The sequence below is a fragment of the Abrus precatorius genome, unplaced genomic scaffold (assembly GCF_003935025.1).
Source record: "Abrus precatorius isolate BTA unplaced genomic scaffold, Abrus_2018 Scaffold11, whole genome shotgun sequence".
Classification (NCBI taxonomy): Eukaryota; Viridiplantae; Streptophyta; class Magnoliopsida; order Fabales; family Fabaceae; genus Abrus; species Abrus precatorius.
Genome location: NW_020874303.1, coordinates 6258575 through 6274405, shown reverse-complemented (window position 1 = coordinate 6274405; position 15831 = coordinate 6258575). Strand labels below are relative to the sequence as shown.

At 31.0% G+C, this 15831-nt stretch overlaps 2 protein-coding genes across 2 annotated transcripts; one reads left to right on the top strand and one right to left on the bottom strand.

The window, feature by feature from the left end:
• Positions 1-1387: 1387 nt before the first annotated feature.
• On the bottom strand, positions 1388-3252 carry LOC113854449 (tobamovirus multiplication protein 2B). Its single transcript, XM_027485425.1, has 5 exons — positions 3000-3252; positions 2737-2802; positions 2560-2624; positions 2199-2289; positions 1388-1784 (listed from the first exon to the last, which is right to left on the bottom strand). The coding sequence occupies exons 1-5, from the start codon at positions 3192-3194 to the stop codon at positions 1743-1745; spliced, it is 459 nt and encodes a 152-aa protein (XP_027341226.1). The 5' UTR covers positions 3195-3252; the 3' UTR covers positions 1388-1742.
• Positions 3253-6784: 3532 nt separating this feature from the next.
• On the top strand, positions 6785-7289 carry LOC113855534. Its single transcript, XM_027487175.1, has one exon. The coding sequence runs from the start codon at positions 6852-6854 to the stop codon at positions 7287-7289; it is 438 nt and encodes a 145-aa protein (XP_027342976.1). The 5' UTR covers positions 6785-6851.
• Positions 7290-15831: the final 8542 nt, after the last annotated feature.

Sequence of the window (15831 nt, the reverse complement as noted above, 5' to 3'; positions counted from 1 at the left end):
ACAGAAGATGACCAAAAAATATTGCAAGTTCACAAGCCTGACAGAGCTCCAGATCTTCTCCAAAATTGCTCGAAAATCAGTAAGTGACTAGAAAATATTTCAAGTCCACAAATCTAGTTGAGTCTCATATTCCTTCCAGAATCGCTTGAAAAATAGGAATGATAAAAAAAAGTATTCGAAGTCCACGAGGTCAAGATGAACTCTAAAACTCCTAGAATTAGTCAAAAATGGAAGTCAAAAGGAATATTTTAAGGCCATAATGTTAAATAAGCCTTCTAGATTTTTCCCAAAAATTGTTCGAAAGAGAAAAAATAAAAAGTCCTAATAGGACTCAAGAAATTGTAACGTTCAAAAGCAACTGCCAACAATTACCAGCAGTTACCACTAGACAAAGGTTCAACAATATGAAGACAGATCGTGGGCGATAGCAATTACAGGAAAAGTCTCAACCAATAGCATGATCACAAGCCATCGTGGATAATGGACATCAGCAGTTGAAGACAGTTATTAAGAAGTGTCCGCCAAAGGAGGATAACAACAATGCTCTTTGCCTATAAATACTTTAAAGCTTCACTTCCTAGAGGACAACTTTTTGTGCCTAGACACCGCACTCAAAATCTTTAACCGTTGAAACCCTGTATCGCTCCAGACACTAGCTACCAGGAGACTCACAGTGGTCGTTATTCATTGTTGTGAGGAATCGTACGTTTACTTTCCCGCACATTTACCTTTCTGCAGTTTAATTTTTATTCCTTTTGCTTATTTCTTTATATGCAATTTAGTTCCAGTTTAGTACATTTTTGTTAAAAACATCTACTCTGTGATTCAGTTTTATGTATTTTATATTCATTGTTCTTGATAAATTTTACGTCTATTTCACCGTTACGTTAACAACACACTTAAAAAAATCCAAAAAGGACCTAATCGAGTCCCCAGATTGATATTAAATTATTTGTTTACAAACCGTCATTTTTTACCATAAACAAAATTATCAAATTAGTATAAGACAATATTTTCATTTGCGTGCTTTAATGTTATATCTTGTTAACCATTGTGCAAGTCTTTAACTATATCTACGACATGAAAATTTAGTGTTGAATTTATAATTCCTTATTCTTTCTCTACATTAAAATGTTTCTCATAAAAAGAAAAACAAATAATAATAGAATTTTCTATTGATAAAAATCAGAATATAAAGACTGGGATGTAACATTTGTGCTGTCTCTTGGGGAGTAGAAGTGCCATCAAAGAAGTATTTTCTCTGCTTTTATGGAAATGGTTCGTTCCATTATAAGGACAAAACTTATTATGCATCACTTAGCACATAACATTTGATGAAATCATAATCCACCATAGAGTTGCGCACACACACATTACAAATAGCCTTGTTAATCCATCAATACTCAGCCTTAAATTATATACTCAAAAGTTTGTAACTCAAAGATACACACACACACACACACACACACACCCTACATATTACAGATAACCCTGAATTCTTTTGACAAGATTCCCAATCTAAAAATTGGGCACATTGTCATCAGCATTTAACAGGTTTCCCCACTTGAATAACCATGCATTTTATCAGAAGATGGAACATCATTTTGTTATTTGATTTGCAAGAAGACTCCAAGAAAGAACACAGCTGGTATGAAGAATTCAAGGACAATCTGTACAGTTCCTAACCTTCCAAAAATTCTGCATCAATTGATCAGGGGTGAAACTCCTAAGCAACACAAGTTTCACTGAACTGTCCCTTGAGATTGGTTTCCTGGTTCAAGTTCCTGATAGGGGAAAATAATTGAAAATGATAACACACACATAGTACCAAAGTCATTCACAAACTTGACCTCACTCATGCATAGACTTTTCTTATGATTTTCTTTCTTCCTTTCATTTTTCCCTGGTAGTGAAAGGTTTCATTGTAGATAGCACTAGAACAACAACAACAAAGTGCATGTTTGGTTATATGTCTCAGAAAACTATGGATCCACATCAATCTTAGCACTACACTGAAGCGTCTGTGAAAAAAATGTACGGGTTCTTAATGTAAGTCCAAACACAAAAAAAACCTTGCTGTCAAGCTTTTCTGTTCCTAGCTTTCTCCCATCAGAACATACACTCCAAAAGTTAACTTCAATTTCAATTGTAACGTAATATTCATAACTGCATCAATAGCAACGCTTTTATATTTATACCTTCTGGAAAGGAGGGGCTCGGGAGAGCGTACTAAGCTGGCTACTTTCCATATTAGAAAGTAACTGAACCACAGTCTTCAGATGTGGAACACTGCAAATTTATAACTCACATCAGGCATAAACAAAACAAATGGCACATTATCCACCAATTTTCGACTCTGTCTACTCAAAATCTAGAAACACTAAGAAAAAAGAACGAGCTCCCCTCAATGACTAGGCATCAACACAATATACTTAACATGAATAATGAACAGTTTAACACAAGGTTTAAGCTCATAACACTTCACATTGCACCCTAGGTTCAAAATAGATGACAACAACACATTATATTTCAACTAGAGAAGAAGAAAAAGGTTCTAACTTTTGTAACCCATTTTCCATGTGTGCATCCAGAGATGATATTACCCCTGGCAACTGCTCTAAGACCTGTGCAAAACAAAAAACAGAACCATCATTACATCATTATTCATTCCACATTTTGCACATTGTTTCACAGTCATCTACTACTACCATGCATCATATAACTAGATGTGAATACCTGCTCTGTATTCTTGATGATGGGAACCTTTGCCAAAAGGTTCTTAGGAAGCTTAATGAGTTGAGTCTGCAAATGAAGCAAAAAGGGTCAAATGTCAAAAGATCATTCAACAACAATCAAGACTTAATCCATCTAACATCAAATTTTCATTATCTATAGCAAAGTTAGTTTCTTTTATTGTTTTTATTTTGAAATTTTGATGAAATTAAAAAAGGGTTTTTGTTTTTGTTTTTTTTTTTTTCAATTTGTGTTGATGTTGGTACCTGGGGAGGAGAAGAGTGTTGCATGAGGTGAAGGAGATTAGAGGTGGACTGCACCGCCTGAGAGATTTGCTCCGCCACCATCGCCTTCGCCGTGCCTCCGCCGGCGGCGGCTGAGCCTGGCGTCGCCATCGCTCGCCAAAGCGAACTTCTTCGATTTGTTGCAGTGATGGTTGGGTCGTTACGCCGTCGTTCCATTTTTCATCCCTTTTTATTGATCGGTGCTGTTTTTTTTTTTTTTTCACTGATCACAGTAACAGATCCTTACTTTTCATAAGGAGATTGGCAAAATAATCCCTCTTAATCCCCTCAGTGTATAAACCGTGAGTAATCAATGTATTTATAAATAAGAAAATACTGTTATTTTTTTTGAACAATAACAATATTTTTAAATTATTTTTTATCTTTTGTAACCATGACAATATTATTTTACTATTATTTTCTAATTCTGATAATCATAATAATTATTTTCTATGTATTACTTATGAGTAAAAAAAAAATAATTTCCTTTCTTATAATAAAAAGTAACTATTTAAAAAAAATTTATCTATTATTCCTTTTATTAACATATTTTTTATAATTTCATTTTATATTTTACTATTTTAATATTCTATAACTTAACCTACATTATGTCTAAGTTAGATCAATCTTACTAAATTAGTTTAAAACTTTTTTTTAGCTTTTATCCATTCATAGGTTTACTTTTCACAATATAGAAAGTTTATATTTTTGCTTTCAGCAATAATATATAATATATAATATCTTTTCTGACTTTTAAAATATTTTATCATTACTTTTTTTATATACTCTTCTAATTTATCTTATTATTCATTTTGAACCATAACAATATTTTTAAACAAATGTTTATCTTGTCTAACTGTGATAATATTGCTTTACTATTAATTTCTAATTTTGATAGTCATAATAATTATTCACTATATATTACTCAAGATTTTTCAAAATCTGATTTACTTTGTTATAATAATATTTTTTTATTTCTTCAGAATTTTGCCTATAAAGAAATTATATTAGTATATATTTTTTTTATTTTTTACGATTTAATTTCATATAAAGTATTTTAATATTTTACGACTTAGCATATATTGAGCCTATATATTACAGATTTATAACTTTTTTATTTAAAATAATATAAATGTGTTGGTTTTATATTTTTGTAATTTTTTTATGTGCGTGTAATTTTTTTTTCTCTTTTTTAAGATATTTTAGAATCTTAGTTTTTTTAATGATTTTATTTCATATTTTAGAATATTAACATGTTATAAGTTAGCCACCACTAATAAACGATTTTTTTAGTGTAACTCTAATACCGCTTGTTGAAATTTTAATAAATTAACAAATTAACTAAATAATTCATTATGTCAAATTTTTAAGGTTGTAAAGATTTAAAGAATGTTTAAATTTATGAAAATTAAATATAATTATAATAATTTTCTTCAACTAAATTATTGTATTTCTTTAACAGATTATTCATTTATTTTAATAAAAAATAAAAAAATTAATTTAGTATCTTAAGAACTATAATTATATTTTAAGTTTTGTAAACCTATTAGGTTTCTTATTTTTTTTAACGAGTCAAAAACGACTGTACAGTCGTTAAACTTATATAAATTTTTATTTGAAAATTTAAAAAAATTTACTAAAACTAAATAAGTTGTATTAAATATATTAAAACAAATAATTAATATAAATGAGATAACATGTAACTTACCATAATTTTTTCTCTTTCTCTCCTAAAAAATTTTCATTTCCTTTTTCCCACCTTATCTCCTTTTTCGATCACAAAAATCATTTTTATTTCGTCACACCAAAACTTTGATGAATTGGGATTGTATGAGCAATCCACATTGCAAAGATATCCCTTTTGGTTGTTTCAACCTGTGGATCTTTGGTCACTAGACCTAAGATTGATCTCAACCATACGCAGCAAGTCAAATGCGCGTTTAGCTCCATTCATCTCAAGAGGTAGCATTGATCTTTTCTATGGGAATCACAACACAAATTTAGTGACCATTCTCAATTCAAATTGAATCACAATTTATTTTTTAATTATAAACTAAATAATTCCTTAAAGCGAAGGACCGATGTATTTTAAATAAAAATATGATTATAATTTTTATTAAAAATTAATGATTAAATATATCTACATGTATAATAAATTATAAATCTATTAAAATTTAAATGATTAATTTTCTAATAAAAATAGAAATTATACATATATATACATGCATACTAAATTATTAACATTTTAATACTTCATTTATTCTAAGGTACACGTGAGCCTAGGGGATGAAAATCTTTCAACCTAACTCACACCCCCTCGTGCACAAACACCTAAATTTTACGTCATTTCAAATTATGGCCAACACATGCATATACAAACACAACACGTAACACCTACCCCTACAAATTAAAGACTTTTCTCCCTAAAACCAGAAGACATATGTAACTGATATTATAATACATATACAGATGGGACTAATCGTACAAATTTTGGTTTCATACCAAACAAACATGGAATCTGCAAAGTTGAACCCATCCATGTGGGTGCCTGCTGTGCTTACCCCTTTCAAGAACTACTTACACATAAGTGCCTTGTGTGCTTGCCGGTGGTTCTGTGTATATATGTGACGCATCTTCAATGAAGCTTTCAAAGAGATTTCGACATCATACCAATTATTTTGCCAGCGTGATTCTAAATCACTTCACATGGTATTTCAATCCACATTTCCAATCTTACTAGTTATTGAAGTGATAGTTGTCAATATGCATTGCAAAATTTACTATTTATCATTAAATAAACTCCATATTTAAAATATCATGTAAGAAAGATATATGTATAATAAGTGTTTTTTTTTTTTTAACGATGATCTTAAACTTAACTATTAAATTTATTTTAAAAGTTTCTTTATGTTGAAAAATTTATAAATTGTTTCATAAGTTATTTATAAAATTTTTAAATAAACTTTTAAAGCTTACTTACTTTTAAAAATTTATTTTACAGAAATTCTATTAAAATAAAATATTTTAAACTTATATCTGTAATTTCAACTAGTATAATAAACTCTTGATGTTTATGATCGAGGGTACCTAATTGACTAATTAATGAGTGGGGGATTTGATGCTCCATTTCCCATGTTCTTATTCCGTCAATTGGATTATAATAGAGTCGCTGTAAGGTACATGATGTCCACTTAAAAAGAAATGATAATTTCATTCTTCAAGAACTATTTGACATTGAAATTTCTTATATTAATTCAAATATCGAATCATATCCCATTTCTTTTCTAGCATCGTCACATTGTGGTTTCCAAACATAGCCGACACTCCTACAAATTATTAATTATGGGTGGCTCCTACAAATTCCTTACAAACTTAATTAACTTTGTTCCTTTATTATTGGTCATTAGGTAGGCATATTGTCTGGTTTCTTATGCCCCACAGTTGCAACCATTAGTGGGTGCATTATAGCTAGCATAGTACCATATTTTGCTCTCCTGGAACTATGCCTTCTGTTGTTCGACAAGTAGACATCAATGGGTCAAAAGTTTTAATAATTTTTTCCATCATAATTATATGAACATTATCTTATCACAATTATATGAATCTTATCTTTCATTACATAGTTTATTAATTATTGATTGGATTACAGTAGCAACAAGCAATAGCAACCCCTCCTTGTATTAATCAGTGTGTCATGCATTTGCCTATATAAAGGTCCCTTTTTCACCCTTCAAAGCCATCTTGCATCTTCCATATCTTTTATTGCTTCTAGTTCTCTCACTATAACCAAATCACTAAACCAAAGTAAAAAGGGTCACTACAAAGTCACTAAAAATGTCTTCTTCAGAGGGTGTCTTTGAATTAGGAATTGAGTTCTCAGAGGCCAACAATGTGCTTCTCATGTCTCTAATGGAAGAAACACAGGAAGATGAGTACTATGGAGATGATAGACTTGTAAGCATGATTCAGTCATTGGAGGCAGAGATCAATGACCCTGAATTGGATCAAGTGTATGAGATGGGACACGTGGACGATCAATATTGCTCCACATCAATGAGTGGCCCTGATCATTGGGTTGATATGGAATTGATCTCTTCCTTACCCTTTGATGAAATGAATGCATGGATACCTAGTGGAGATGAGATGATGGAGCATGTTGCAATGGAATATGAAGCTGAAAATGATGATTTTCAGTTGTGTTATGGTGTTTTCTTGGAGCAACAATATAGAGAGACTTATTTGTCACAAGGGCCAAGTGATGCAGTATTCTGAAATTAATTAATTAATTAATTGTAATATCATATTAGGAAATACAAGTAATCAAGTGAACACGGATTGCTTGTTACATTTGTGAAAAGTCCTCAAGTACATGTTACCAAAGCTTCTAATTTTATCTTTTGTTTACCTTTTCTCTCCCTTTATTTACATGTAATTACCTAGCTGAAAATTAGAATGGATTTTCATCGGTTCCTCGCACTTGCATGTACAAGAGAGACTGATATATATTTCCTGAGTAGCATTTTTCTTTCTTTCTTTTCTTACAGTACAATAATAATCTGAATTTATGACCCACAAATTAACATAAACTCTCTTTATCATTAGTTAATTCGTACTGACTTAATTTTGTATAGTTTTCCCAAAATAATAATTTGTTCCTCTCTGAAAGAGTATAATTAACTCAAAGTAAATAACTTTGCAACTGATCGACCTTAGAAAACATTAAAAAGGAAACAATACACTTTATTCTAAATGAAAATTGAATACAAGCATTTTGAATATTTATCTTCAAAGCTGTTTGGCTATCCTATTCGGCAAATAAAATTATTAATATTGACTGATGATCCATAAACTTGACGACAATATATCCTTTTGAAAGAAATATATTTGTTACATGTTTTCTATTTCTTTGAATATGTTCTGCATGTCGTTTAACATTATGAATATTTGGACTCGCATATTATACGGCAAAGATATTCAAGCATATAACATTTACCGTATAATATGCCAGCCCAATTTTTCATAATATTAAATGAAATGCATAACATATTCAAATAAAAGAATTAGAATGATATGACTATGCCAACTAATTTAATTGGTAAAGCTTAAAAAAAAAAAGAAATAGAGGATTGACATTGATAGATCAAATTTTATTTATATATTAGGTCAATGTTTTTATTGAATACATGCAAGGAATAATTATATATAATGAATAACCAATTGACTGAAAAAAATTGGATTAGAACGACATATATCAAACTAATCGCAGATATATTGTCATCAAGATCTTTTTTTTCAAACAAGAAGATGCTTTTTTTCTTTTCATGAATTATATTTGTTATTGTTTAGATAAAAAAAAATTAGGCCAAATCTCATTTCCAAAATTTAACTGATCTTAAAATTGGTGAGAATCGGTCAAATTAAGCCCAAAGCTAATGATGATGAACTAGTTTGAATTTCGGTTCTATTAATTTTAAAAAAATTTATCCAACTAAAATAGTTTTTAAACAAATGAAGACCTAATATCAAGTTGTAATGATCTATCTATATATGGAGTTTATCTGTGAACTATTATTATTTAGTTTCTTGTTTATTATTTTTTATCTTACATATAGTCATTTTATGTTAATTTAAAATTTCACCGGCCTTTTCTTTGTAACTTTATATTCAATTTATATTGAGTATATGTAATTATTGCTGAATTAACAATTATTCAACTATAACTGAACTAATATCTTAATCAATTCAATCACCAATTTAATTTTTAAATCATTGGTATTTATAGTAGAAATTACGTATAATCAATTTCCTAAAACTTTGATATTTTAATGAAGACTAAAAATACACTAATGCATTATAGATCAATCAAGGTCATTTAAAAGAAAAGGCAAAAAAGAGGAATGAAAGCTCAGAGACAAAGAGAAAAAAAATGATTCGTATATATTAATCAAGAAAGAATAGTATATATATACAATCTATGTGATCTCAAATCAAGGAAGAGGACAAAAAGTGATAATAGAAAATGATACAACTTAGCAGATTCTTAACAAACAACAGTAGAGAAAAAAACAAAATAAGAAAGAAAACAAAATGGTAAAGTTGTATAATGAAACAAAAAAAGGAAAAAATGTCCAGATAAAAAGAAAAGCTATGAAAATTATTTTTGTGATGAATTGTGCTCTTCTTCTTCTTCTTCTTCTTTTAGCTTCCCACAAGTTAGAGGTTCAAAGATATCATGAAGCTCAAGCTTGGAAAGATTGGAGTGAAACAATTTTGGAGGCAAGGATTTAGTGAATATATCGACAAGCTGATGAGAAGATGAAACCGGAAGGAGGTGCATTAGTCCGGAGAGGAGCTTTTCATGAACTACGTGGCAGTCAATTTCTAAGTGTTTGGTTCATTCATAAAATACTGGATTTGCAGCGATATAAAGGGCACTTTAACTATCACAGTATAATGCAACACACTTAGCATAGGTAACCCATAAGTCTCTAAGTAGATAAAACAGTCATTAGAGCTCACATATGATTGATGTTAGAGCTCGATATTCAGCTTCAGCAGAAGAACAAGAGACCGTAGATTGGTTTTTAGTTTTCCAAGAAACCAGTGAGCTTCTAATGAAGAAACATTAGCCATTGATAGAACGACATGTATCAACACATGTGGCCCAATCGGCATCACTGAAGACAAGTTATTGAGATAAAGAATTTTTGCTGAAGAAGAGGCCTTTACCAAGACAACTTTTTAGATAACGGACAACTCTCAAAGCATCCTGATAATGGGAATGAGTAGGGGCAACCATGAGTTGACTAAGTTATTGGGTTGCAAGCTGATGTCTAGCCAGGTACTAGTGAGATAAATTAGACGACCAACCAAACGTCTATAAGATAAGGGATCAGCAAGAGGTTCACTAGAATCATGATGAAGACGCAGCGAGTTGTCCATTGGTGTAGAACATGGTTTAGAACATTGAAGGCTTGCATTTGTGATTAAGTCCAGACAATATTTTCTCTAGCATAAAGAGATGCCAGAGGATGAATGGGCTACTTCAATGTCTAAAAAATATTTTAGTTTTCCTAGATCTCTGATATGAAAGTTAGACTGCAAAATGTGTTTGATCTTGTCAATTTCAACAATGGAATTTCCAGCTAGAACAATATCGTCAACATAAATGATTAAAGCAGTAAAAGTGAAACATGTGGCTTTAGTGAAAAGACTGTGATCAACGTGAGCTTGTTGGTATCCATAGGACAGTAACAAATTAGACAAGTTTTCAAACCATTTTCGGCTAACTTGCTTCAAACTGTAAAGTGATCTTTTTAATTTGCAGCACTGAGATGGATGATATCCATTGAGTCCTGGTGGAATAAGCATGTTTATATCCTCATTTAAGCCCCCATAAAGAAAAGCATTACTGACATCAAGTTGATGTAGATGTCAGTTATTGATGGAGGCTATTACCAGGGAAACTCGAATTGTGCTCATCTTGACCACTGGAGAAATTTTTTTTAGATAATCAATATCTTCAATTTGGGAGTAGCCTTTAGCCACTAACAGCACCTTGTAACGATCTAATGAACTATCAAGACGATGCTTGATTTTATATACCCACTTACAACTAATTGACTTCACATTAGGAGGGGTATGGACAATATCCCATGTTTGGTTTTGAACTAAAGCTTGAATCTCAGCTTTCATAGCCTCCTGCCAGCAAGGATGTTTAACAACTTCACGATATGTTGATGGTTCTTGTTCAGAGGACAAGCTCATGAGAAAGTGAGAGCGGGATGGAGAAATCCAGGAATAATCGACCAAAGCTTGTACAAGATATGAAATCTTTGTAGTTGATTGGTTTGAAGCTATTGAAGCAGAGAGTGAAGAGCTGGGGTAGGCGTTACACTCGTAATCAGTGAGGTAGATGGGACAGTGGTGGGGACGATTGGAGCGGCAGGTTGGTTGGGGTTGTGGTGCGGGTGGAGAAGACAATGGAGAAGGCATGGAAGGTGAGCTAATCAGAGTAGGCGATGAGCTAGGAAGGGAAGGAGAGGAAGGAGATGAGGTGTTGGGTACTATTTCAGAAGGAAGAGGTGGGATGATGTTGGGCTATAGTATTGTGGGATGGCGTGATCAAGAAAACTTGTGTTAGGGAAATGGTGGTTTTGAAATGGGTTTTGGTTATTGGGCTATAAACCAATGACAATTTTAGCATAAAGAAAAACTAATTCATTGAATAACAAATTTTTGGACACAAATATTTCTCTGTTGTTTAAATCTAAAATAACATATCTATTGGTGCCCTTTTGAAAACCCAAAAAAATACCACGTCTAGCACGTGTATCAAAATTTTGTTGAAAAAGATGTGTTGAAGCATAACACAGATAACCAAAAATTTGTAACATAGAAAAATTTGGATTTTGCTTATGTAACAATTTAAAGGGAGTTTGATTATTAATTATGGGGGATAGAAAGTGATTTATTAAGTAAACCGCATGTTTTATGGCATATAACCAAAGATGTTTTGGAATTTGGGATTGAAACATAAAGGCTCTAGCAACATTAAGGATGTGTTGGTGTTTTTATTCAACCCATCCATTTTGTTGGGAAGTATAGACACAACTTGTTTGATGAATAATTCCTTTAGAAGAAAAAAATCTTTTTGAAAAAATTCTGGGCCATTATCAGAGCGAATGCATTAAATACCGGTGTTGAATTGATTTTCAATTAAGGTGACAAAATTATGGATATGTGATCTTACTTCTCCTTTAGATTTTAATAAAACTATCCATGTGTATCGACTATGATCATCTACAGTGGTGAGAAAATATTTATGACCATGAATGGAGGATTGTGAAAATGGACCCCAAATATCCATATGAAGTAAATAAAAAATATTAGAAACTTTATTAATACTTGAAGAATAGGACAATTTTCTTTGTTTAGCTAAATGACAAATGTCACAATTTTCTTCAACATGTCTTGAAATAAAAGGAAAACTAGAATGAAGAACGTTAAGACGGTTTCCGAAAAGGTGACCTAATCTAAAATGCCAAAGGTTAGAGTTAGTGATGGGTGATGTGGAAAAATTATTGATGAAGGAAGCTTTATGGAGAGTATAACTAACATCCTTGTTGATCTCTAAGTAGTACAATCCATTCTTCAACTTAATCAAACCAATCATCTTCAATGATTTCATTTCCTATATTTGGCAATGAGATCTAGAGAAAGTTAGAGTATATTTGAGAGAAGATAAAAGTTTGGAGATGGAAAAAATATTGAACTTAAAATTTGGGACACAAAAAACGTCATGAATTTGGAGCTCTGCTAATCCCTCAACATCTATTACAATGTTTGATTCTGATTCTACTGCTGTCAAGACTTTCCAGCCACTTGATCCTTGTCTTGACCCCTCTAGTCCATATAACATTCACCCTAGTGAAAACCCATCCTTTGTCTCTGTCACTCTAGCCTTGAATGGCAACAACTATCATTCCTAATCCCGTTCAATCTGAATGGCTCTAATATCTAAAAACAAGATGAGTTTTTTGACAGGTACCATTCCTACACCAGTAGCCATAGATTCCATTTATCCTTCTTGGGAGCGTTGTAACACTCTCATAATGTCTTGGCTACTAAATTCATTGTCTTCTCCCATTGCGCAAAGTGTTATATTCCTTGACCGCATGGTGAATATAGACCTCCTAGGACGATTCTCTCAGAGTGACCTCCATATAGCAAAGCTCCAAGAGAAAATATATAGTTTAAAGCAAGGCTCCTATTCGGTCTCCGACTATTACACAGCTCTGATACCATAAAAGAAAGGACATAAAAAGAGAAATGAAAGCTCAGAAACAAAAAGAAAGAAAATAATTCGTATATATTAATCAAGAAAGAACAGTGTATATATACAACTTAACATATTCTTAACAAACAACAATAGAAAAATAAAAAAAAATAAAAAAAATTATATAATGAAATAGAAAAGCAAAAAACTATATAAAAAAAAAATAGAAATGGCTTTAAAAATTATTTTTGTGATAAATTGTGCTCTTCTTTTTTTTATCATTATTAATCTAATTGCATAGTGAGGCTAGAGCACTAAGCCAAAAAAAAAAGTGCAGAGATCGATCCAGCTGCAAGAAGAGTACAGAGTACTAATGGGCAAAAGAGTGGCATAATTATAGTTGCAACACGATATTCATGATAATGCATGTTTATAGCTACAATGACTTTTGACTAAAATATATTCCAGTGGCATGCAGAGTCACCACCATTTGCAGTAAAACATGGTAGAAGATACTCTGGCTACATACCATGAAGTTCAAACATTAGCAATAGTTGTCAATATTCAAATCAGTAACATAAAATATATGCCTTTTTAATTTGTCACACACACATATATATTATATTATTATGTGTGCTTCATTAACTCAATGATGTTGTTTTACCAAAAAGGATTGGTGTTTGGCCCCTATAGGATGCGTATCACATGGCACTCGGTTCATTACCATCCATTATTTTAAAGTGATATATTCAAGGCATCTAATCTAAATCTTAATTAAACTCCACATAAAATGTAGTAGTGGCAACATGTGCATCAAAATGTGAGTTGGGTGGTCACAAACATGGGTATCAAGCTCTTGTTAGTTTAATAGGGTCCACTTGCTTTCATGCCTTAACTATTCATTGGAGGCATATCTTTTCAAAATCCTACATACACAGATGTAAAAGTTAACCAAAATCTTTGAGAGCCCCACAAACCAGATTTTCAGTACCTTCTATTTTAAAATAGGATGATATGGAGATTTTTCTACCCATTTTCTAAAGACTTGACATTATCAATACCAGTGACACCAATTTTCTTTTCTTCTGAATTGGAGCCTTATCTAAATCTAAAGAATTTAAAGAGAGGAAAAGACAATCTCCATATATTATCTAGTTCCGAGTCTTTATAACAACAGTTATGTTAGACAAATTTTAACTGTAGCTTTTTAAAATATTTTTACTATTAACTTTTAATTAAAAACAGTGTTTTAATTTTATAATATTTGTTAAAATAATAAATGTTTTTTTATCTTTTTCTTTTTTTCTGTCATATTTTCTATTATATTTTTTTTTGTATTTCTTTTTGCTCTCTACTACATTAAAATGTTAAATATTTTTCCCCTTTATAATTTTTCTCCTGTTAAAAGAGGTTTATTTTTCGATAGATAAAATTAAAAAATATATATTAAAATATAATATTTTTAAAAAATTACAAAAATATAAATTTTTAGTACAGAACATATAGAACAATTAAAAATTTTAAAATTTTAAAATAAATTTATAAAAAGTAAAAAATTGTCAATGATAATTTAAAAAAATTAAAAATACACAATTTTTTAAAAAAAATTGTGTTTTATAATTTTTCTAAAAACACAATTTTTTAATTTTTCTCATAAAAAAAACCTTTAAAAAAAAATAAAAAATAATAATAATATACCAGCAACCTAGCACTTAGCAGTTAGCGCAGGCCGGTCAAAGTGCCACATAGTCAATACTTTACATCATCATGTAGGTGGCAGCCTTGGATATAACAGAAGATTCACTTCAATGTCAATCATAAAAGATCAGTCACTACACAACCTCCCAAGTTCATCGCCTCTGGACTCTCCTTAAATAATTTTAATTCTTTATAATTTCTTTATGAAAATTCTTATACTAAATAATATTGAATGTTGTTTACTCTTAGACATCAAAGTCTCTAGAGTAAACATCCCAACTACTGAACCACACTGGGTCAAGGACCTCTCACAATGATCAGCTACCACCACACTAACTATTTAGTTAAATTCGAGAATATTATTAATAATGCACACACATGCATTCACTCACTATAAGAAATTTAATTTTTAGTTACCTCGTTTTAGTGACAAGGTCATCGAATGAACAACAACACAATACATTTGAAACAAAAGCTTTAAGAGTTTAGTTTGAAACAAAATTTGAAGTCCTAAATGATATAATTAAGTAATTAACCAATTAAAAGAGGATACAATCACACAAATATACACTGAGTGTTGCATTTCTCCTTGTTAACTATTTATATTTAATAAAATTTTAAGCTTTGTTATAAAATTAACTTTCCATTTAATAATTCAAGTAACTATAATCAAATATCATCTCCTCACCTTAAACCCAATTTTGTACTTTTTTTTATTCTTATAATTTTGGAACATAATGACACTGCCCCAAGTGAAGCTTCCTTTATGTGTTTGATATTATTCTTATCTATTTATTATTTTAAGTGGTTCTTTCTGGTTTGACACATATGGACTGTTAACGAGTCATTCTATACTATTCCCTACTTTATTGCAAAATTCAGTCGCTATGTGGACTATTCCCTACTTTATTGCAACTTGACATTTCATCCACTGAAAGCTTTGTCTTTTCATGTTTCCTTGTCCTACCCTCAAAATTGAGGTTTTGGGTTCAGATTCTATGATTTCCACAAGATCATGCTTACTTCAAGCCGTCCTTATTGCCAGAGCACACGAGCAATAGAGACATAGACATAAACATAGTTTTCTTTATTTATTGGAAACCTTTTCTCTATGCTATATTGCATATGCAACATAATCGATCCATATAATTTAGTTTTCTTGTGTGCACATGTGCACATGACTGTCTGGATCATGATGGATGTCATGTCTCCTTCTTGAGGTGACATGGCACCATATGGTGTGCCTATATAAAGCCCCACTTCCCTCATGTTCAACCCATGTATCTTGAGCCTTCTCTCTCTTGTGACATATTCTATATTCTCTCTAATATTGTTCAC

Excerpts from the sequence above, each read along its gene's own strand:
- LOC113855534 (XM_027487175.1), top strand. The coding sequence starts at position 6,852 with ATGTCTTCTTCAGAGGGTGTCTTTGAATTAGGAATTGAGTTCTCAGAG.
- LOC113854449 (XM_027485425.1), bottom strand. The coding sequence starts at position 3,194 with ATGGAACGACGGCGTAACGACCCAACCATCACTGCAACAAATCGAAGA. Across the intron at positions 2,625-2,736 it reads TCATCAAGAATACAGAGCAG|GTCTTAGAGCAGTTGCCAGG; the intron begins GTATTCACATCT and ends TGTTTTGCACAG. Across the intron at positions 1,785-2,198 it reads GAGCCCCTCCTTTCCAGAAG|GAACTTGAACCAGGAAACCA; the intron begins GTATAAATATAA and ends TTCCCCTATCAG.